This window comes from Calonectris borealis, chromosome 1 (genome assembly GCF_964195595.1).
Source record: "Calonectris borealis chromosome 1, bCalBor7.hap1.2, whole genome shotgun sequence".
Classification (NCBI taxonomy): domain Eukaryota; kingdom Metazoa; phylum Chordata; class Aves; order Procellariiformes; family Procellariidae; genus Calonectris; species Calonectris borealis.
This window is the reverse complement of record NC_134312.1, coordinates 76,130,721-76,152,504: the sequence shown is the minus strand read 5'-3', so window position 1 is coordinate 76,152,504 and position 21,784 is coordinate 76,130,721. Positions and strand designations below refer to the sequence as shown.

General features: G+C 38.9%; 1 protein-coding gene across 1 annotated transcript in view; it reads left to right on the top strand.

The window, feature by feature from the left end:
• ITPR2 (inositol 1,4,5-trisphosphate receptor type 2) overlaps nt 1-21,784 on the top strand; it is a 262,261-nt gene that overhangs the window by 104,854 nt on the left and 135,623 nt on the right. The window contains exons 22-31 of the mRNA XM_075161128.1: nt 606-799; nt 3,262-3,394; nt 4,323-4,380; nt 5,909-6,074; nt 8,065-8,238; nt 13,051-13,140; nt 13,289-13,414; nt 14,358-14,480; nt 16,061-16,261; nt 20,539-20,790. Coding sequence (XP_075017229.1) covers nt 606-799; nt 3,262-3,394; nt 4,323-4,380; nt 5,909-6,074; nt 8,065-8,238; nt 13,051-13,140; nt 13,289-13,414; nt 14,358-14,480; nt 16,061-16,261; nt 20,539-20,790 — 1,517 coding nt within the window. The remainder of the gene's footprint in view (nt 1-605; nt 800-3,261; nt 3,395-4,322; nt 4,381-5,908; nt 6,075-8,064; nt 8,239-13,050; nt 13,141-13,288; nt 13,415-14,357; nt 14,481-16,060; nt 16,262-20,538; nt 20,791-21,784) is intronic.

Here is a 21,784-nt window from a genome sequence, read left to right as displayed (position 1 = left end):
TATATTATGTCCAGTCGCCGAGGAGAACACATCAGTGGGAGTAGGCGTGGAAAATTATCTCCTCCCATGTCTCTACAAAGCAAGGTCATAAACTGCAGCAATGGAAGATATAAGTGAAATACCAATAAATGTTTTCTAATAAACATAGTCAAGTACGGGGATCGCTTGCCTAGGGATGCTGTATAATGTGGGATATGCAACAATTAAATATTCTTAAAAACAGGTTAAACAAACCTCTTTCAGAAATGGTCTTAGATGTAGCTGATATGCCCTCAGACAAAGGAATAGATTAGGTCAACTACTAAGATTTCTTTTGCTCTACTTCTTATGATTTCTTGAACGTATTAACAGAGCTGTGGAAAGCTTTTGGCATCTTTTCCATCTCTTGACCTGTAAGAAATGATCTCTGGAAAATCAGTGTAGAAAATTGTCCCCAAACCATTTGGTAATTTGAATGAATTCCTTCTCCTGAGTTTTGATCAGGAGTCGAGAACTTATTTTTCAATATGCCTGTTAAGACTGTAAAGGGGTGTATGTGTGATATATAGCTTTGCAAGCTAGATTTACTGATGGCAAATACATATATGTTTGTTTTTAATGCATAGGAAACAATGTTATGAGGACCATCCATGGCGTAGGAGAGATGATGACCCAAATGGTGCTGAGCAGAGGATCTATATTTCCCATCAGTGCCCCTGATGTACAGCCAAGCATTCACCCAAGCAAGCAAGCCAGCACCTCAGACAGTGAAGATGTGATCGTAATGGACACCAAATTGAAAATCATTGAGATTTTGCAGGTAAGAATGATTGGTGGAATATTACGTAACAGTCATTTCACAGTTATTTACTTATTCACATAGTGGCAAGTTCTGTTACCTACATTCTTACTATCCACTGGGCTGTTCATTGTAAAAATAACTCTGATTTCCACTGTTAGATTGAGAATAGCCCGTGGGCTGCTATGATTTTCTCCCAGCTGAACTGACAAGCTATATGACACTAGCATGCCTCCTGAGATATCATTTTCACTTTGTGCTATTAGTAAGTGAAGTGGCACACATTTGTTCTGTATATTAAATCCCAGTTTCTGCAATACTTATGCACTGAAGGAATGTTTCAGTGGTTTCTATAAATTCTGCAGATCTGTTGGTACCATTGTCACTTTTGAAGGGTTCTATTTGTTCTGACTACTTATAAATTATTTAGATTACCTTAATTACTTGTCATCTGAAAGACTATCAATTGTTAGAGTATCCGCAATACTGCATACTTTGGTTCCAGAGCTCCTTTAGTTTAAGGCTTATGGTGAAGGACAGAGTGTTAGGAAGTTATATCACCTAAATAATACCATTCCTGTGTATTGCTTCTCATTTTCATTTGTTTTTTGACTGAGTTTCTCTCCATACTCTCTTGCTCTACTGGTTGATGCTTAAGAGGATGATTCCAGGACACCAACCTTGTCCTGTGCCTGCCCTGTCTGCTCACAGGCAAGAGAATTACATTTTGTCTCTTCCCTTCCTTTTTGACAGTACGTCCAGTGCAAGAGCACCCGGGATTGGAGAGCATTTAATCCTAATTTGTTACTTAACCTGTGACTTGTTAGTTACGGTTTAGTCACGTGGTCAAATTACTGCAGATTAGCAAGTTGTCATATGTTGGTGAATCACAGTAAATATGCATATATATGATCTTAGTTCACAAGAAATACAAAATAATTCAGTTTTGTTTAATATGCAATGAAGGAGAATTCATTTAAATCACGTTACCTTTCATTACTGTGCTATTACCCTAAAAGGCGAGTAAGAATATTTTAGATTTATTGTATTATCACACATAGCTAGTACAATGGTGATGAAAACTATTCTATTCTAAGAAATATTTCAGTTTGTAATAATGTAATTCTCAATATATCCTGTTATTCGTTTAAGTAAAGGCATTTTTTACTTAAGAGTTTCCATTCTGTCATCAGCCAGAATTAAACAGATGGCATGATAGACTTAGGTGACTATGTGGGGACTTGGGAAAATTTTATTTTTAAGAATCTTGCTTGTACAATTATAGGGTAACTTGGTCATGGAGCCAAAATAAAGCTGCCTTTTTTCTTTTTTGTTCGAAGATTTTAAAGAAAAGATATTGTTTCTTAAACTGGCATTTTATTTGCTTTTAGATGGTATAGTCCTAGTTAAATCCTTTTACAGTATTCTGGGTCTGGGAAGCTTGTCTGACTTTAGTTAGAGATGAAAGAAACAGGTTGTCACCGTTTGCATCACCTGTCGCCTGAGTCTTGGTAACATAACATATGTGCTTTCATCTCCACTGATTGTAAAATATGTTAAATGATCTTAAACCTGTTCCATTGTATGCCTGCATTTACTGTGGGTGAGGAGCATAAGTGTGCGAAACACTGAAACTCAGTCGATGGGCGGTCAGTTGTTGAAGTGTCGGAGGTATATGTGTCAGTCCTTAAATTGGTACTAATGTTGCCAGCCCAGTTGTTTTCCTCACTATTCCAATACAAAAGCAGCACTTCCAGCTTTGAATTAGGATTTTTCCTGTATGAGTTTCCGATTTCACAGCTGAGGAACAAAAGGCACCAACAAGTAGAAGAAAGCAGAGCGTTGAGTGAGGGGGATCTCTGCTACCATTACAGTGGTAGCTTCCAAAGCCAAGCTATTTTTTTTGCCGCGTGCTGGCCACACCGCTAGGAGCTCATGAAGGAAATGCTGTTTGCTCCTCATGTCCTCAGCTGATTGCTGGCAGTGTAGCAAAAGACACCACCAGGCTTCTGCTTCGCTCCGTGGGAGCCCGGAGTTACTGCAGCAGCACTGCCCTTGGCTGTCGGGGATCTGAGAGGGTGAGCCTTGAGCCTGTCGTCTTTACTCTCAGCCCCACTCCACTTCTTATCTTCATGGGGCATTAGAAGTCCAGCTGAAATATGAAATAATCGATTTTAACATGGGTTTGAATATACTAATTTGGCTCGCAGGCAGTGAGGACGAGGCAATGTGGTGGAGCCCCTGGACAAATCCAGTCTGCTGCTTAGAATTCAGCAGTCGATAGAGTAGAGTTCAATATGTCTCAGGATGGTCGGAGGGAAGAAAGAAATCACAGAAAACTGATTAATGTGATGGATTCTTTTTTTGTAGTGGACACATGTACTTAAAATAATCATGTATCCGTATACGTTCCACTATAGAAAAATCCTAACCGTGTTACCAAAGGCAGAAGAAAAGTCTTATTTTAAACTTTTTTCTTGTAGTTTATTCTCAGTGTTAGACTGGACTATAGAATATCCTACATGCTGTCTATCTATAAGAGGGAGTTTGGGGAAAACAATGAAAATGTTGATAGCTCTACAGCATCCCCGCCTGACACACCAGGGATTGCCTCAGGTAAATGTTGCTGTTGTATTGCAATGTAAAATAATTCTGTGTAGACTACTGCAAACAATGAACTCAACTACACCAGAAAGATGCATGCTGCTTAAAGTTGGAAAGCTTGTGGAAAAATGAAAATCTTAAGGAATCCTGTAAAAATAAGATTTTTTCCTTGCCTGTCCTCCTCTAACAAAAATGTGATTCCTTTTTCCCATGATGAGAATTTATTTTCTTATGTGTACTCTTCCCAAAACACTGCATGATGACAAATGTAGTGGAGGGTAAATCATGAAAAAATGATTGGGGTTGGATGAGGGCAGATTTAAGCAAGGTGAATGTGGCATGGGAATGGAGTGGCTTTCCAGGGAGCGTTCTTGTGCACACAGAAATGCTCCGAAGTCTGACAGCTGTCTGTGTGACCACCTTCAAGTAGGGGAGAATTGCTTTAATTGGAGATGCTGTATAACAGGGGGGTGGCTAAGGAATACTAAAGTCTTAAATAGTACAGTATATTAAAACTATTCTAAAGCAAAATGATGGTGTGGTAAATGATTTGGCTTATGATAAATATTCTAAAGTTCATATGTCTCATTTAACTGCTTTGTGGGGGTTGGCTTATCTAAAAAAAAAATGTAAGTTTCATATTCTCATTTATGGGTCACTGGTGGTAGTTTGTACAACTCCTAGCACCATCGGGCTCTAGTTCATCACTACAATTTGGCTCTCCCTCAGTAATAGTAATACACAGTTTAACTCTGCCCCTTTTCCTTTTTCTGCCTTGCTACTCTTGCAGATAGTGAATTTTGCCTAGTTGAGGAATGTGTAGTTAGACCTTTACTTGATTACATCTGCTTTAAAGAGGAACAGAGTCCTTTTTTGCTGTGCAGATTAAACAATTATCACTGGCTTTTAAAAATTTATTTTTATTTTGATTGTTTTCCAGCAATTGTTCCTGACATAGATGAAATTGCAGCTCAGGCTGAAACCATGTTTGCTGGCAGGTATGTTATCTGAAGTTTTATCTCTGTATATTCATCTCTTTGTTCACGCTGTTATTTCTCATGGACAATCTCTCTTTATTCCGTGTGTGTTTTCATACTTCTTTCTCTTCTTTTGACGACTACTTATTACATAGACAGAAAAGTGCCAGAAAAGACCTGGATTTCAAACAAGCAAACAGCCCAGTGGGTATGGATGGCCATGGGATTGGAAATGACCCCCCTCTTAGTTGTAAGAGTTGGTAGAAAGTTTTTGCCTTGTTCCCAAAGGCAGCTGGGGAATGGTGTACAGGTGTATCGGGCTAAAACACACTAATTATTTATTTCTCTTATAATGCCTCACATGGGTGGTTTTAAAGAAAGAGCTTTTCTTGGTGTACCTTACGGCTGTATCCCCAGATTTCTTGGATCAGTAGGTTACTGTTGACCCTCAGTATTTCCCACAGATTACACGACCAGTTATCATTGCACCTTGTCTTTGACATAACTTTCTTAATAAGTTCAACAATAATCTCTTTCATACGATTCCTCAAATCAACTGTGGACCACTTGCCATGATCTCCTGGGCCACCAGAGGCCTGTAGATCAAAAGTTATGCTTGCAGAGTTTTGGAAGTGGTTTCAGCTACGCTGTGAACCAAAAAAAAAAAGAGCACGGAAAATATCCACACTGGAGAGTTATTACCATTATCACTATATTGGTTTAATTCTATAGGTATAATTATAATTATACCAGTAAAAATTAATTCCATTTAGTCAAGGCCGTAGACGTTAAATTTTTTCTTGGAGCTAGGGAGAAGGATCCGCAATATGGGCGTTCTGATCTTTCCTCTCTCAGTCCCTTATGCGTTCTCAGTCTTTACCAGTGAGAGCAATGCCTCCAGTCCTCTCCCTGAAATCCCATAATGTAAACTAACACACAGCCCTTGGCATCTGCATCTTTAAAATGAACAGAGAGACTAAATGGTTTCTTGGAAACATTATTTCTGCTTTGATATGTTAAGTGTAAATCTGCTTTCTGCCGTTCCAGATTATAAATATGATCCCAGAAATATGATGCTTTTGGCAATTCTTGCTATTTTTCAGCTTATTTTTTCTTAAATGAAACTTTAATAGCAGCTGAAAAGGGAAGGAATGAAAAGGAAAGGGCCAAATTAATCTCTGATGAAATGCTGTTTACTTCAATTAATTTGGATTGGGGATGAGCTTGGCATAATTTATCCAAGACATAAATGAATGTTTTTGCAATATGGATTTTAATCACAGTATTTGACACATTTCATACATACTTACTTTCATTCCGTAGTGTCCATTCTGCTACAAGATTGCTGCAACAGCATATAATTGTAGAATTGAAGTCCTTATAAAATATGTTAAAATGATGTTTATAGTTTACATCCTGCAGCATATTTGATTTGGTTTTAAGAGCTCTGTCAAATGAAGATTGTATGTACAGTATATTTATGTCAAAAGCTTTTATTTTTCTAATTTATTTTACTTTATTTGGTCCTTTTTTCCCATTTCTGTTGCAGAAAGGAGAAGAATGCGGTTCAGCTTGATGATGAAGGGGGCAGAACTTTCTTACGGGTCCTCATTCATCTCATCATGCATGACTACCCTCCTTTGCTCTCAGGTGCTCTGCACCTGCTATTTAAGCACTTCAGCCAGAGAGCAGAAGTTCTGCAAGCATTTAAACAGGTATGGATGGGCATAGCATTATTCCAGGAAACGGACTGCGGGGAAAGTCTTTCCAAAGGCTGCTTTACTTACCTAAATTACTGTTCGTAGCATGACAGTGTTATTTCCTAAGAGGTGCAAATTCAGCAGATTTTTTTTTTCATTAGAGTTGACCATATGTGCTAGTGTATATTATAGTTGTGCACCCAGAAATAGTTATTTCTGGCATTGCATCCATTACTGTAAACGTAGGTCCGTGGTGACAGCTGGGACATACGCATCTCACAGCAAGACATGATGTAGTGATCCCTCTGAGACAGAGTTAGTAGCTCATGTTCTGCAAGCAGTGTACCGGTGTCAGCAATAAGACTTTCCTGTCTTTAGGGCTATTTAGGCTGGGTATAAAGCTCTCTTGTTATTAATGTGGTGTTTCTAGTTCTAATTCAGGTGTCTTTGGATTGTGCTCCACTTCATGATACAGATATCCCCAAATAACAGGAAGAGAGTAATAGAGCCAAGCCTGTTTTCAGCTTTTATTCTTTCTGCCTGATAACGGTGCATGTGCAGGTTCCATGTGTCAGTGGATTAGGATGGGGAGATCTGATGTCATGGGGCTGGATGACAGAGACATCTCTGTTACGTAACCCTATATAACATATGTTGATAAGACCATCTGATGCTTATTTCAGGAGTTTGATAGCCTATTGTCTCATCGTTATGCAAGATGTGGAGGTTTCTCTTGTTTAAAAACAGATGAACGATAAAGACCTGGAAAGCTTTTGTTTAATGTTTTGCAGTGGAGCATAATGGCCTTCCACCAGATTGTTAAAGTTAGGCCATGCTGGTTAGTTGCATAAATAGCTGTTATTCCCAGGTAAGCAAGGACTGAGTAGCTCAACATGTTTTCGTAAAGGATGGAAAAGGCTAATTGACAAATAAACAAAAAAGACTGTAGAGAACATGGAATATGAATGTCTGCAGATGAGCAGCATTCATAAATTCTGTAAAATAACAAGGGTTTACCAAGCTAAGAGAGAAGATGATGAAAATTTTATATTACAAAATAGTGAATATTTGCCTGGATGTAGTGATTTTTTTTTCCGAAAGAATGTCCCTATCAGTGTTCTTGTATGCCATGTGACCTTAATCTTTTACGTAAGTGTGATTTCTTAATAGTGCTTATTGATTTATTGTAAAGATTGTTGTTAGTTTTTTGGAATATTATCTTCATTAATAATCTTGGTAGAGCAAAGAGCATTACAAAGAAAGCAAATGTGTAGCTCATGCTAAATCAAGAACTACAAATAACAGCGAAAAAACCCCAGATAATTTGAGCAGTATAAAAGAAGAAAAATTGAGATTAATCTTAGTAAGAGGCAACCACTCAGATGGAGGGAAATTACATGAACCTGAAAGTCAGTTTGTGAGCTATATTCAAACAAGTTTTTCTAACCTGGCTTTTTCTAAGCTGTGTTAAAATCTGTTATTTTTTAGTATTTGATTATGGTGATGTAGGTGATCATTAAAGTTGCTGGCCATTCTGACTTCTCTTTGGATGTCCTGACTCCTTGTGATATCATCCTTTTTTTTTCTTTCTTGTGAAGTACTGTGCTGATGGGATAACCTATTTCTAACTGTATTGCTTTAATACCATGTAACTATTGTTTTAATACCATGAGGATCATAATCAGTGCATCAGCGCTAACTCTGCGTAGAACTCAAGAGCTTGTAAATCTGTGCTTGTGCTGAAAATGTTTCGCAGTGTATTGAAGAAGGCGAGAGAATGTTGTGAATGTTATAACTATCCTGTTTTGGGCAACTACAGTCTCTGTTAAAGGTTTTCGATGATTGGGGGCTAAAAAGCCTGCGTGTGCCATGTTTCAATTTCATAGGGAAGGTTACATAAAGCACCTGAAAAGAGGAGTTTAGAATGGAAACTGTCAAGCAAATTACCCAGGCATAAGTGCTGGTGCTACTGCTGTAATAGCTTTACAATTTTCTGTATTTCCAGGTTCAGTTGCTGGTGTCTAATCAAGATGTTGATAACTACAAGCAAATCAAAGCTGATCTTGATCAGCTACGTCTGACTGTAGAAAAATCAGAATTGTGGGTTGAGAAAAGCAGCAATTATGAGAGTGGAGAGGTGGGCGACAATCAAACCAAAGGGGGAGAAGAGCCAATAGAGGTGGGTTTAAAGCCTTTGCTGTTAGAATTGTTTCAATATTGATAGGTAGTTTAATGAACAACTGCAAATTTGTGATCTGGTTAATCAAAGTAGCAAAGCGAGAATGTGCAGTATTCTGGCTGAGCTTTAGGAATCGACAGAATAGGAAATAAAACCTCTTTTATCAATGTGTTCAATATTCTCTCCCGCTGCTTTCAGTAACTGTGTTCTTAGGTCACAGAGCCGCCTTCCTTTCTGGCTAGCAATCAAGCCACAGTGTATGGCATCACTCTGTGGCCAAGGAAGTAATCTAGGGATCACATGTTGGCAGTTGTGTTGACTTGCTGGAAGAAAGAAGGAGTAGACAGTGTCTGTTCCTGCAACTGGAGGAGAGGAGCACAATCAAACCCATATTTCCAAACATCACGGTAATTCCACTCTCCACCAAACATAAGACTGACCTAAGAATATTGAGATTTTGTAGGCGAACTAACGTGGTTTTTTTGACCCTTGTCATTCCACACTCTCAGGATATATTGTGACTTGAGAAACTTTAGAACTTGAATCTGGAACCACAAAGACCTGATTTTTTAAAAATTTAATTGATTTTTTTTTTCTTAAATTATGCTTTTCAGTGAAAGCTGAGGTCCTCATGTAATCACCTAACTCCAGTATGAGTCTTTAAGAAAATGCAAAGTGTTGCAAGAGCTGCTGTGGTTGAGGTTTAGTGGCATAACAGTAGATAGAGCAGGCTCTCCCACCAATATTTATACCCACTTTTCCATTTTCATCAGAGGAAGTGGGGAGAGATGAACAACTGCGATTGCTGACACAGCACTTTCCTTATTCTCTTCTGTGATAGAGTCTTCCCTGGTGGCAAGAAAATGGGGAAGGAAACCACCAGGGGAAGCTTAATAGGAAGCCAAGTGGAGATTATACAGCATTGTGAAGGCAATGAATTGAGGAAGAGTAGGAGCCATTGAGAAGAGACAGGATGTTTGCAGATATCTATGACATACACTTGGCCTTTCAGATGGGAAAGCAGATTTTAGGTGGTTTCATACAGGGGAAAACCAAACACTTCAAGGGAGAATCCTAATTTCTTGCAACAGTGTAGGTCCTACTCTTTCTCTGATGTAACTTAACTGAATTTAGTGGTGTCAGAACTGGGGAGGAATCTGGACTTTATGAGCTTAAGTATGTGGAATTTCCTACTTTCTTTCCTCAAGCATAGCTCTAGTATGAAAGAAAATGTTCCTTTACGTATTTAATGAATGGAAAAGGTAATGGGGAAACAGGATACAGAATTGCAGCAGGATATTTACAAGGTTTTTTAGCTGTAATACATTTTAAAAGTGTAATAAGATCCTTTTTATTCCTATGGATAGCCCTGATAGCAAAGAAACAAAGAAGAGGCGACAAAACAATGTGCTTGAAACAGAAGCTTCTCTAAATGGGATATTTTCGGTGTTTTTTTCCCACGAGGCATCCGTGGGTCTGTATGGATTAGCAGTGCTTCAGTATGTGCACAATGTTATCTCTGGCAGATCTGAGAGAGTATTGTATCAGAACAGTAATATGTAATTTACACAACTGATTAGATCATCTGGTGGTAATTCCATGAAAGCTGCGCCAGGTTGCAGTAGCTCAGAATCTTGTCCATTATTTTTTCCTCTGTTACATTATCCTTTTAACAGTCAGGAAATGTTTTACCTGGCAAAACTACTTTAGATAGTGAATACTCTCTTTGAGATCTTAAGTCAGATGTAAGAGGTGAGGTGCTGCTCATGATCTACGTGGTGTGAAGCAGGTGGCTAGCTTCAAGCAGATAAACATCCCTGTGAGATCCCATGCTTTCTTGGAATGGATGCTGGGTATTCCGTACTGAGCTGGATGAACCTCTAGGTCTTTAGGCAATGTGGTTCATTTGCCTGTGCTTAATTTTTCCCAAGCAACATTAAAGTGCACACAAGGGCTTAAATTACATTCCAGAAGAGTCTTATGTTAAGCCCAAGTTTCTGTCCTCACCGAAGCACATTGCAAGATTGGAATAAGAGTTTTAAAAAAATCAAATACATTTTTTTGCCTTTAGGCTTCTGAGTCTTTTTGGGTAATTGTTTCCACCTTTCTATCATAAACTGGCGGGGCTAGAGACTTACCTTTTTTTTTGCAGTCATATGACTCCAGAAATGGGATTTATAGGAAAAAAAGGCCATGTTCTTCTAAATAAAGTAACCAGAGTTCTCTATATCCATGTAGAGATGGAAAACCAACAAATCTTACATCCATGCAGGGACATCTTGATAGGAACTGGAGATCAGAATTATAGGAAGGAGTGCTTGGAGTTAGGTCAGACATAAATTGGACACCATATAGGATTAGGAAGAAATGCCGAAATTGATCTCACAGAACTGAGCCTTGCTTGAGAAGGGAAAAGCAGATAAAGCCTGTTTACTTGGCTATCTCTAGTAAGGGTATTATGAGTCTGTATAGATACCACGGACTATGGACGGTGTGGTCTTTATTGTCCTGTCGCTGGAGGATGCATTGGTGGTGTAGCACCAGAAACACAGATCTGAGGAGGAGAAATAGACAGTCTCAGTGAAAGGACCCTCGGGTGAAGCTGGAATACAGTGCAGTGGCATTTATAGAGCTTCTCATCTTCACCATCGGCTGAGAAAGTTCAGCGAGGTTTCAAGTGGTATAAACTTTCAGCACCCTTAAGCGCCTGGTGTTCCCTTGCTCTCCTCCTTTTCTGGTCCGTGACGGTTTGCTTTGGCTCTGGGAATGTTTAAACAAATAACTCCTGAAACATCACATATAGGTTGAGATTGTGAACTGAAACTTCTGAGAGAGCCCCTCATTCCCTTGGTAAGTAAATACAGCCTGTGGAGGGCCAGTGTGACACTGACCAGTGCCTTGCACAGCTGTCCTGCTGAGAGGAGTGAGACTATTTCAGCGGCGGGGAACTGCTCAGACTGAATGCTGGAATCTGGGCCTCCATTTGGGGGCCAGAAAGAAAGGATCCTAAGACTGATGCAGAATGATATTCCAGGAATTTTATGAATAGAAGAAGTGGTCTGTTTCAGAAAATACCATTTGCTAAAGGTGGGGCACTCGGATGAGAACCTTTCTCAGTGCGATCTCTACGACTCCCTGTCCCCTATGGAAAAGTGTGACAGAGAATGTCTATCACGGGGTGTAATGAGGCAAGATATGCAACTGAGTGTCTCTGGTATCCCAGTGGTGTGATTATCTCTTGATAACTACATCCCTGGCATACTCTTATGGGTTCAATAAACGGGTTTTTATTTTGTTAAGAGAAAGGATAGATTCAGCAGTTTAATGCTGGTCAGCACTTCCAGATAAGACATATAGTTCTCATGGATTATAAAACTACTTTGATTGAGGAAGAATGCTGATAAAAGTAACAGGTAAATTAATCTTGCTTAACCCACAGTCCCAGAACAGAGGAGTGTGGTTAATTATAGCAAAGAGCCTGAAATATCTTCCGAAGTATTGATTCAAACAGCTAGAGAGAAGGCAGCATGCATACTAACAAACCTAAACAAATAAAAATCCACTGTTGTTGCATAGATCAACATGACCATGCTGAACAGTGGTGCTGACACTGTTATAAACAGCTTCCATGGCCAAGTGGTGCAGCTGTTCTTGCTCCACTGGAAATTAAAACCAGAAGGGGTTTGTAGAACTCCTCATCTTCACCATCAGCTAAGAAAGTTCAGAGAGAGGTTTCAAGAGGTATAAACATCCAGATTGATGTGCTAAACATGTGTGTGTTTTAGCATAATTCTCTTCTCTAAACCAGTAGGAAGTTTGAGGACACAATGAAACTCAGAAGCGCACCTGTTTTATGCTGTTGCACTGGTTTACGTCCTTTTGTTTATACTGTGAGCCAGTGTCAAGATCTGCTACAGTTTTTCTACATGCTTAATAATTTCAGCATACAAAGTCCAAACTTTCAATTCTTTGTGTTTCCAGTTAAGAAAGGCTTACCATAGCTGGGAGCAGAAAAAAAAAAACCACTGCCAATATTCTAAGTGGCAGTGTTTGTGTAGATGTTCTTTTGTGTTTTGAGATATACATGGAAAGGTGCGTGGGTGTTGGCAGTTATTTGCTGACTTGATTTCTCTTATTTATCATACCCAGCTGGGGCTTTCTAAGACCCAAGGCCCAGAGCATACGGCGTCATGACTGGATGTTGTGGTTTAACATAAGGTTCTCATTTGTTTTTAAATCCTTTCCTGCATCATCCAGAGATAAGGACAGAAGTGTCCTCTTCATGGGAGCAACATCTCTAATTTCCATGTGCTACTTGTTCCTGTACTGCTGAGAACTCCACCCTACTTATCTCAACTACAGAGATCACCTTAAGCTCTTTCTCCAGACTTTTTTAATGTTCACATACACAGGCTTTGTAATCTTTCCAGCTGTATTAGAGATTTTTGGAACAAGTGGCAGCTAATGAAATACACTTATGGTCCCTATTCTCATAGTATCTAAATTCCTTGGGATGTCTAGTCCGTGATTTAGGGATGTATTCTTTTTTAGGGGGATCAGAAGCATGAAGACATAAAGTAATTGCCTCAAATCATGTTGGAAATTTGAAACAAAGGAAGGAGTTGAATGTGAATCTTTTCACTCACTGGACTGGTGGATAAAGAATAAACAAGTCTTTTTCTTCATTATCTGTGTTATATCTGTTCCCTATGAGCTGCTGTAATACTTCTTCACTTGCTGTTATTAAATATAATTAGGTCATGTTGAGGAAATTGCAATAGATCTCCACTTGTTGTGTGTTCTTTGTTACAGGAGTCAAGTATTTTGAGTCCAATACAGGATGGGACCAAAAAACCCCAGATAGACAGCAATAAAAGCAATAACTACAATATTGTTAAAGAGGTTGGTATATCAGCTAAGAAACTTGCTTGACATACTTGTTTGACAAGTAGATTTAGTAATTATTTTGAAAGAATGTATTTTTGTTTGGTTTTGTATGATAGACTGGTTCTTTGCTTGCATGCTTATTTATTTGTTTGTTTATTTATAGATTTTGATTCGACTCAGCAAACTTTGTGTTCAGAATAAAAAATGTCGAAATCAACAGCAGCGATTGCTGAAAAATATGGGCGCCCACTTGGTAGTCTTGGACCTTCTGCAGATACCCTATGAAAAGGTTATTCTCATAATTTTAGTGATAAAGAACATGAACTTAATAAAGGGAAAGGCCTCAAAAGGCCCAAGAATCAATGTCAATATTTTTTTTAACAGAATTCAGTCAACTATTGTACAAACATGAAATGATGATGCCATTTTCTACCTTCAGAATAATGGGTTTGGGCCTACATTTAAATATGTCTGCCTGCATAGAACAGGTTTTATTAATAACTTAACGTTTACTGCCTTGATGTCACTGCACTATCATCCCATTCCTGAAATAGGCACACAGGAAGAAGTATTGATTTAATTGATTTATAGGAAGCATTTAGAGGAGATAAAACCTCTTCTGGGCCACATTTTCCTGAGTGTTACACACTAATGTTATGATACGGACACTGGCTTCAGCTGTCTTCAGTAAAGTAGTACTTGTCCATATAGGTGGTTCATCAAATCATAGTTAGAATACTATATGAGAGGAATATAACATGGGGATGAAACTAGGTATACATTTGTGTGGGAGTATGTGTAAGAACATACATATGCGTGTAGGTGTACACACAGATGCACATGTACATCTGTTTCTGTATGTAGCTATATAAAAGCCAAAGCTTTTCAAAAGCTTAAAATCAATGCAGGCTAGAGAGCTTTTTTTGAAAATCAAGCCACGTAGCACTTTTTTTAACTAGGAAATTATAACCATGCACAAGGAAATCTTACTTTGAGTTTGTGCCCTTACCTCTGTGACTCCCTATGGTCAAGTCAATTCGGAGTAAGGTATAGCCACTAATGGACTCTGAAGAAGACTGGATCAGTTGCTTTTGCCAGAGGGATAATTCCTGCTCTATAAAAGGCTCAGGAGAATTCTTTTGTTCCTAGCTGAATTCACGTTTTACCAGGTGAATTGCAGTTTTACCAAGTATGTTTAGGTGCGCCCAGCTGATTAGTTTGTCTTTCTGCAGAGCGATGAAAAGATGAATGAAGTTATGAATCTAGCCCACACTTTTCTTCAGAATTTCTGTCGAGGAAATCCTCAGAATCAAGTTCTCCTCCACAAAAATCTCAACTTGTTCTTAACTCCGGGGGTAAGTATTTCATTTTAAGGAGAATATTATAATTGGAAGTAAATTTTGACTCACTGAAAAATGACAGTGCTAAATAAATAATTTCACTAAATTATGCTCTCTCTGCCTTCTCTCTCCTTGTCTTTTCTCCCTTACTGTCTTCTCTTCTCTCTCCTGTCTTTTCTCTCTTTATGTCATTGTTTTTAATTGCAGTTATTTAGTTTAAAATTGCAGTTTTTAGTTGCAGTTTTAAAAGTGGAAAACAATATTATCTCTGTGGTTTACTGGAAGTAGCTATGAACATGTGTCACATCATCACATCATGTTTAACTTGACTCTGATCTTATTCATCCTAACTCACTCACAGATGGACTATAAGTCAGGGTAGAAGATGCTATGACTACGCTCTCATGAATGTGTGATAGCAGAATCAGACCTATACATTTTTGTTGGTGATGCTTCCATTTGATTCAAATAATCTAAAATTTGATCTTTTATTAAATCATTGCCTTTACAATAAACCTCTTTGTCACGGACCCTTTGTTTAATTAAAAATTAAAAACTAAGTGTATATGTGTATGTGTGTGTTTACAGATATAGTCATATAGAATGACACCTTGCAAAGTGGCAGATCTACTGAGCAAAACATGCTTTTATTAGAAAGAGTGTCAGTATTAGGCCTGTGTACATTAGGAAGCATTTGTTCTGATATTTTTTATTTATGCTTTTTTTGTGAAGTTAGTGAAAGGCGCTGAGCTGACCACAGGGGGGACTAGCACCCAGACTCCATCCTATCCAACACTGACACTTAACTCGGATGTCAAGTATGGAGCCTGCTTGCACTTGCATTTCTGTTCTTTTGAAGCTGATCTTCTGATCATCCCAGTTATTGTGTGGATTCCTTTCAGATAACACTAAACAGAAAGGTGTACTCTAGGAGCACACCTGACTCTCATGAGCCTTTAGTCCAAGCGACCAAACTAGAGGACGTTTGAAGCAAAAGCTCCCAGAATGCATCAAGTCTGGATGCTGGGTCCTCAGCAGCATCCCTTTCTTGCTACAGATCTGTTCCTCCTGTGCCGTGCTACTCACCGATAGAAACGTAGCCTTAGGCTCCCTCTGTAGTTAATGTGGAAAGAGATGTTCTCTCAGAGAGTGGTCAGACTGCGCGTGCAATGATTTGCCTTCTGGAAATGCCTGCCTCTGTCAGCCATAGCGGGAGCCAGAGGTAGCTAAATCATCTCACTTGGTTGCCTCAATGCAAAGTTTGATGGTGAGTGGGATGAATGTTGTCTCAGTTGTCTTGTGTACTAAAGTCCCTATAGAGTGCTCTAGCAGTGTGGTGTGTGTATGTGTGTGTCTTCACCTTCCACCTGGGCTCAGATTTTGTTCATGTCCACTTTAGGAAAGTGTGGAGAAATCCCATCATAAATGAAAGCTAGGCCCTAAGGTCGCTGCTTAATCCCTGGGCTGGTGCACATTGGACTTCTTCAGTTTTCCTTTACCAACGTGCCTTTCTCTGGTCTAGAGTCCTGTGTATCTTTCAATCTCAAAACAAATCTGCTCTTCTTATAAGGCTGTTTTGATTTTAATCTGTTTAGCTCCTGGAAGCTGAAACCATGCGGCACATCTTCATGAATAATTACCTTCTGTGCAATGAAATTAGTGAAAGAGTGGTGCAGCACTTTGTACACTGCATTGAGACCCATGGCCGTCATGTGGAGTACCTGCGTTTCCTGCAGACCATTGTGAAAGCAGATGGCAAATATGTGAAAAAATGCCAAGACATGGTAATGACAGAGGTAAGTAAAGGGTTCATATGTTAATCACTCGTGATGTCTTTTTAACACACTAGTATTTTGAGGTTGCTTTTTCTGCTCTTGATCCCAATGCGATATAATGGCATCATCGCTACAGAATTTTAAACGGTATCACAAATAATGAATATTTTAGCAGACATTTTTGGGAGTTTAATCTAATTTTGTAAGGCCATCTGTATAACTACTAGAAAGAAAACATGAGTGTTAGCATGGTGATACAGAGATGTCTATTTGTAGATGATGTAGCATGGAAATCTCGGAGTTACATAAACCTTCATTTTCTTGTACTGTAAATTAGGATCCCATTTACGCACCAAACTTGTCATATTGTGGCATGGTTTTGCCCTATAAGAGGCTCTTACCTCTATGGATTTGTTTAAATAGTGTTGTAGACCACTTTTTTAGCACGTAACCATGTAACAATTCTAGGTACTAGTTTCTGCTTTTGTTTCTTTTGTTCCAGAGCATTTCTGTGAGAGTCAGTACAGCTGCTCTAGCTTTAACTAGCTAGATTTGGAGTCTGACCCGATAAATTCCACAGAGTGGTTTGTGGACAAATCTTTATGCCAATAAAGTTACTAGGAAAATACCTAATTGACTTCTCTGCAATTAGGATTTGATATATAGTGTGCATGATAAACGAAGTCTTCAACTTGCAGACACTCGTGCATTTAACTGTAATTACGTTAACACTTCAATGAGATCAAGCAGTGGGTAAAGTTGAATATGGTGAAAAGTCCAGGTAGGATCAGAGTCCAAAGAACATTTTTCTTTACTTTACAAAGTGCATTTTTTTTGTTGTTTTGAAGAGACATTTTCGCAAAGAAAACAGAGATAAGCTCCAGTTGTGGTATGAACAAAACTAAACCCTGCTGAAATTTTGTTCCACAGCAACAAAGAGGAAAAACTTCTAATTAAGAAAATAAAGCTTCAGCCTACAAGGGTAACCTTTAATGGAATCCACCTCAACCTTTTCAATTTGACTGAAGTGTTTTAACATGCAATATCCATTACAAGCCCTTGATTTACATAATTCAAACAGTTCTTGTGCCTGTGTGCTTTTAGATTTTTTCCCTTCCACCACAGCTTCTTGAAGGTTTTTACTTTCTCATCAAACAGAACTTTTAGATTTTTCTCAATTTAAATACATTTTGTTACTGACCTGTAATAGCACAAAGATAAATTGTCATATTACATTTTCAAGCTGACTGCATGATGAAAATAGAAATGAACTTGGATGGGACATTTATATCATGAGTCCTGCAGGAATTTGCTGGGGGGAGGGAGCACCCCTATTTTGATGAAAGAGGGTAAGATGATGATCTGTTTTAAAAAGTGGGAAATTACAGATAAGTAATTATGATTTGTTAGAAAAGGATGCTAATAGTGAAATTTGAATGGTGCTTGAATGGCAATCCAATATAAAGGGAACAGTGTAGCCAAATGGTTGGAACTTGCCATGGAGTCACGACAGTTTCTCAGTAGACAACTGAGGTGTACTTTGTGACCTTAAACAAGTGGTGTAACTTTTTCTGTATCTCCAGATGGGGCATGTAAACAATTTACCACAAGACAAGATAGAGCATGACTGTACAGCGTGCCTCAACTACTCCTGTGTTTTCTTTTACACACAGGAAGTATATTGCAGCTTATTCCTGTTTACTGGGAGTAAGGGATAAACTGATCATATTTACATGTTTTAGAAAGTGCATATAGATGAAGGAGCAGCACCATTGCGAAAGAGTACTTTCATAAAATACATTGAACATTCCCAATCTGGCGTATTCACTTGTTCTCATATCCTTGGTCCCCATGTCTGTAGAGTGCTAGTAATGATGTTTACCGACCTGAAAGGTTCCTTGGGGCACTTTTTCTCGTTACAAGCATGCTTTGAGGTTCCTGGAAGAACAGTGCCTATCACTGCAAACATTTTGACAAAAGGGAAAGCAGAATTTACTTTTGAACCAGATCAATGTGGCAGCAGAGTTTTCTATTATCTATAGTATTCCTGAGTGATACATCACAGAGCATCAACAGCTGCTCCGATACCAACCAACCTTCATTATACTTCCATAGAGTTCTTAACTCATTGAAAATATAATTTAGTGAAAGAAAATGCTGCTGGGATTTTTTGTGGGTTTTTTTTTTGCCATCACTGAGGTCATGATGCTCCATGAGAACTTTGGCTAACACCGGATACTTCTCTTCCTTTTCTGCTTTTAAAGGGACATAGTTTTCTCTGCTTGGATCAATGTTTGGATGCCCTTTGCAAATCACGTTTAAAAGTGGGTAACTTGGGGAAAGGGGATGACATCTTCTTCTGTCCTTGCATTTACAATGATTACCCTGTCCCCCTTAGCTCTTCTTGTGCTGATGCAACATCGTCTGCTTTGGTTTGCGATTCCTCGCAGCCAGTATGTAGCAAGCATGCCATGCAGCATCATGTTTCACAAGTTCACTGTGTCCTGATATTTCTTCCTCATTCATCAGCGATAGGTACATGGAAGGATGAGGGGTCAGTTTGACTTGATATGATAAAATATCAAGCAATGCTGGTACAGATTACATCTGGATTTGACATAAGAATGTAACTCTGGGGGAACCCGGAAAGAGTCATCTTCCCTCTCCACTGTGCAAAATGTACACAAGTGGAAAATAACTATGGGAATGTGGTGAACAACTGAATAGAAAGTGACAGAGCGTGTACCTTCCCAGAAGGCTCGGTGTGGGGTTTTTTTTATTATTTTGTATGTGAAATGTCCTAAAAGCATAGTATTCCAGACAACAGTATTAAAAAGTTAGGTCAATTTTCCAACATTTTGAATACTCGTATTTTCCCTTTTTTTTTTTTTTTTGCCATTGAGTGCAATGAAATTAATGGTATCTGGGTCCCTGTACTATCTCCTTCCTCCTTCCCGAGCACTTGTCCCTTTAAAAACTTTTTTTCTGTACTGTGGATTGTCCAGAAAATGTCTATTTTGAAAAGTCACGAGTAGAAACATTTTAGAAACCCAAAGATAAATGAGGAATAGGAATTGCAGGAAAGACTGAATTCACAATTCACTCCATCCAATTGTCAAAGTAAAAATAAGCAAGAAACAGGGAAAACAATCAGAAAAGTTGTAAATTCAAAATTTGAAATGTTGCAACCCTGGAAAATGTAATGAAGAGTTTCTTGACTTTTCATTTTGCGAGACTAATTTTCATTCCTGCTCCTGCTGCTTTCCCATTTCTCAAGAGCTCCACCAACCTTTATTTCTACCCTTGAATTCAGCAAGCTAGGATTTCATGTCACGTATAGACTTGGATATGTCAAGAGCCTTATTCACAAAATACGTACGGCTGTTGTGCTGCCAGGGTGTATTCTGTACTAGGAAGGGTTTATGGGAGCTTATTTTCACCTGCATTGAGAGTTCATTATGCTTAAAAGGAAAGTGATGGAGAGAAGACAGGACTACTGTCCTGTCCCAGCTCCACTCGAGCTCACAGAGCAGCACTGGCAGTAGGTATTCAGTGTAAGGGGAGTTCAAAACAGCGTTAGAGCAGAACTCTTCTGTGAGATCTGCTGAGATGGGGCTGCCAGTATCCACCTCTGCTCTGGATCCTCTTGAGATGAGCAATGCACTTGTAGCAAAATCAAATATTTATCACATACACCAGTCTTCTGTTAAATGGAAGTGCTGGCATGACACTGACAATGTCAAGTCACACCTGCCAAATTTGCATGGGTTGGGAAGAATCGTCCTTTGTTCTGATGCTGAGCAGGGGTGCAGAAGAGATTGGTTAAACTGCGGGTGAGCTACAGGCTTTTTGTGTGAGGTAGCACAGAAGATTTAATCTCTCTGCACCTCAAGTCCCTATCTATAAAACAGGGATAGTAATGCATCCTGGCCTCACAATAGGAGGTGAGGGTAATTAATTAACTTCAAACAAACATTGAGATGGTAGGAATTATAAGGATAATACAGCATACTGTCTTAGGTAAACACAGAGCTACATAGAAATTAAACTTCAAATTCACCTTGCATTAGCTTACTCCTTGGTGAGTTATTCCAGATTTGCACTTATGTAGATAAGAGCAGAAGTTTGCCTTGGATATTGTTTTGACAGGTGCGTTTGGGTAAGCCGCATCAGACTAATTTTTTTTTTTTTTGAGCACTTTCAATAGCTAGACAGTCTTTGCATACTTCAAGGTAGAACAAAAATTAAGAGAATTACTGCAGTGCAGGGTGCTTAAAAATTTGTGGTATCTTTTTCAGCTGATAAATGGCGGTGAAGATGTGTTGATATTTTACAACGACAGAGCATCATTTCCAGTCCTACTCCAAATGATGTGTTCAGAGCGAGATCGAGCAGACGAGAGCGGACCGTTAGCGTATCACGTCACTCTAGTGGAATTGCTAGCAGCTTGTACAGAAGGAAAGAATGTATACACAGAGATCAAGTGCAATTCACTCCTGCCACTGGATGATATCGTGAGAGTAGTGACGCATGATGACTGCATACCTGAGGTAAGATTCACTGCATGAGGAAGCCAACTTACCATTTTCAGAAACTCAGAAAATATTTTGTAATTTATAATATCCAGACAAATTGAATATTTGCACAGAAAACAGGATGGAAACAGGTGCTGTTTGTTAAGGTGAATAAATGAAAAAAGATAAGCCAGTATTTTCTTAAACAGAAGAATCTTTGTCTCTTATGCTGCACTCTGATTGTCAGCTTTTTTGGGCAGGCGCCTTGTTTTGTTTTCCTGGGTTTGTCCAGCCACTGTCAAAGTTTAATGCTCTGATAGCTTCTGGCTGTAGCTGCGAAGACTCAGCTGAGTGGTTTGTTAAGCCAACATTTTGCTGCTGCCTGAATTTGTTGGAAATGATGGATAACATTCTGGCCATGCTGAAGTCAGTGGGAGTTTTGGGTGAAGTCTCATTTTATTAAATTGAATTGCAGTCCAGCAAATGTTTTTATTCACTGCATATCGAGGCCCAATTCTGCAGCTACTACCGGTCATGCTTCAGTAGGGCTGTGATACCTCACGCTGATCAGAAGGGGAATGTTTGTTTGCACCAAACCTGACGTGATTAAAAGAAATGTTTTCACAGTCTTTGTGAGGAGCTTGCTCTGGTCCTGTGCATCGGTCAGAGAGATTTCTGCAGGCTATCTGGTGGAAAAACATGGCTCATATCAACAGAACTGGGACCTGCAGGAGTAAAGACTCCCTCTGTGCCATGAAAAAGTCCCCTTGTGATCAACTGATTCTTCTCTTAAAAGAAAAATGTTTGCTTTGCTCAAAAGTTCCTCCTAACATTAATTTCAAGAGATGCTTTTTTTTAAGCCCAAACGAATGAAACCTAGAAGTCTGACATGAGTTTTGTCCTGGCTGCATTAAACATATGCAATTATCTCCTCTCCTTTGACCGTGACAAGAAATTTTCAGTGTGTCTGTGTATGTTTATATTTAATAAATACATTTCAGGCACTGGATATCCATTTCTATGATGTGCA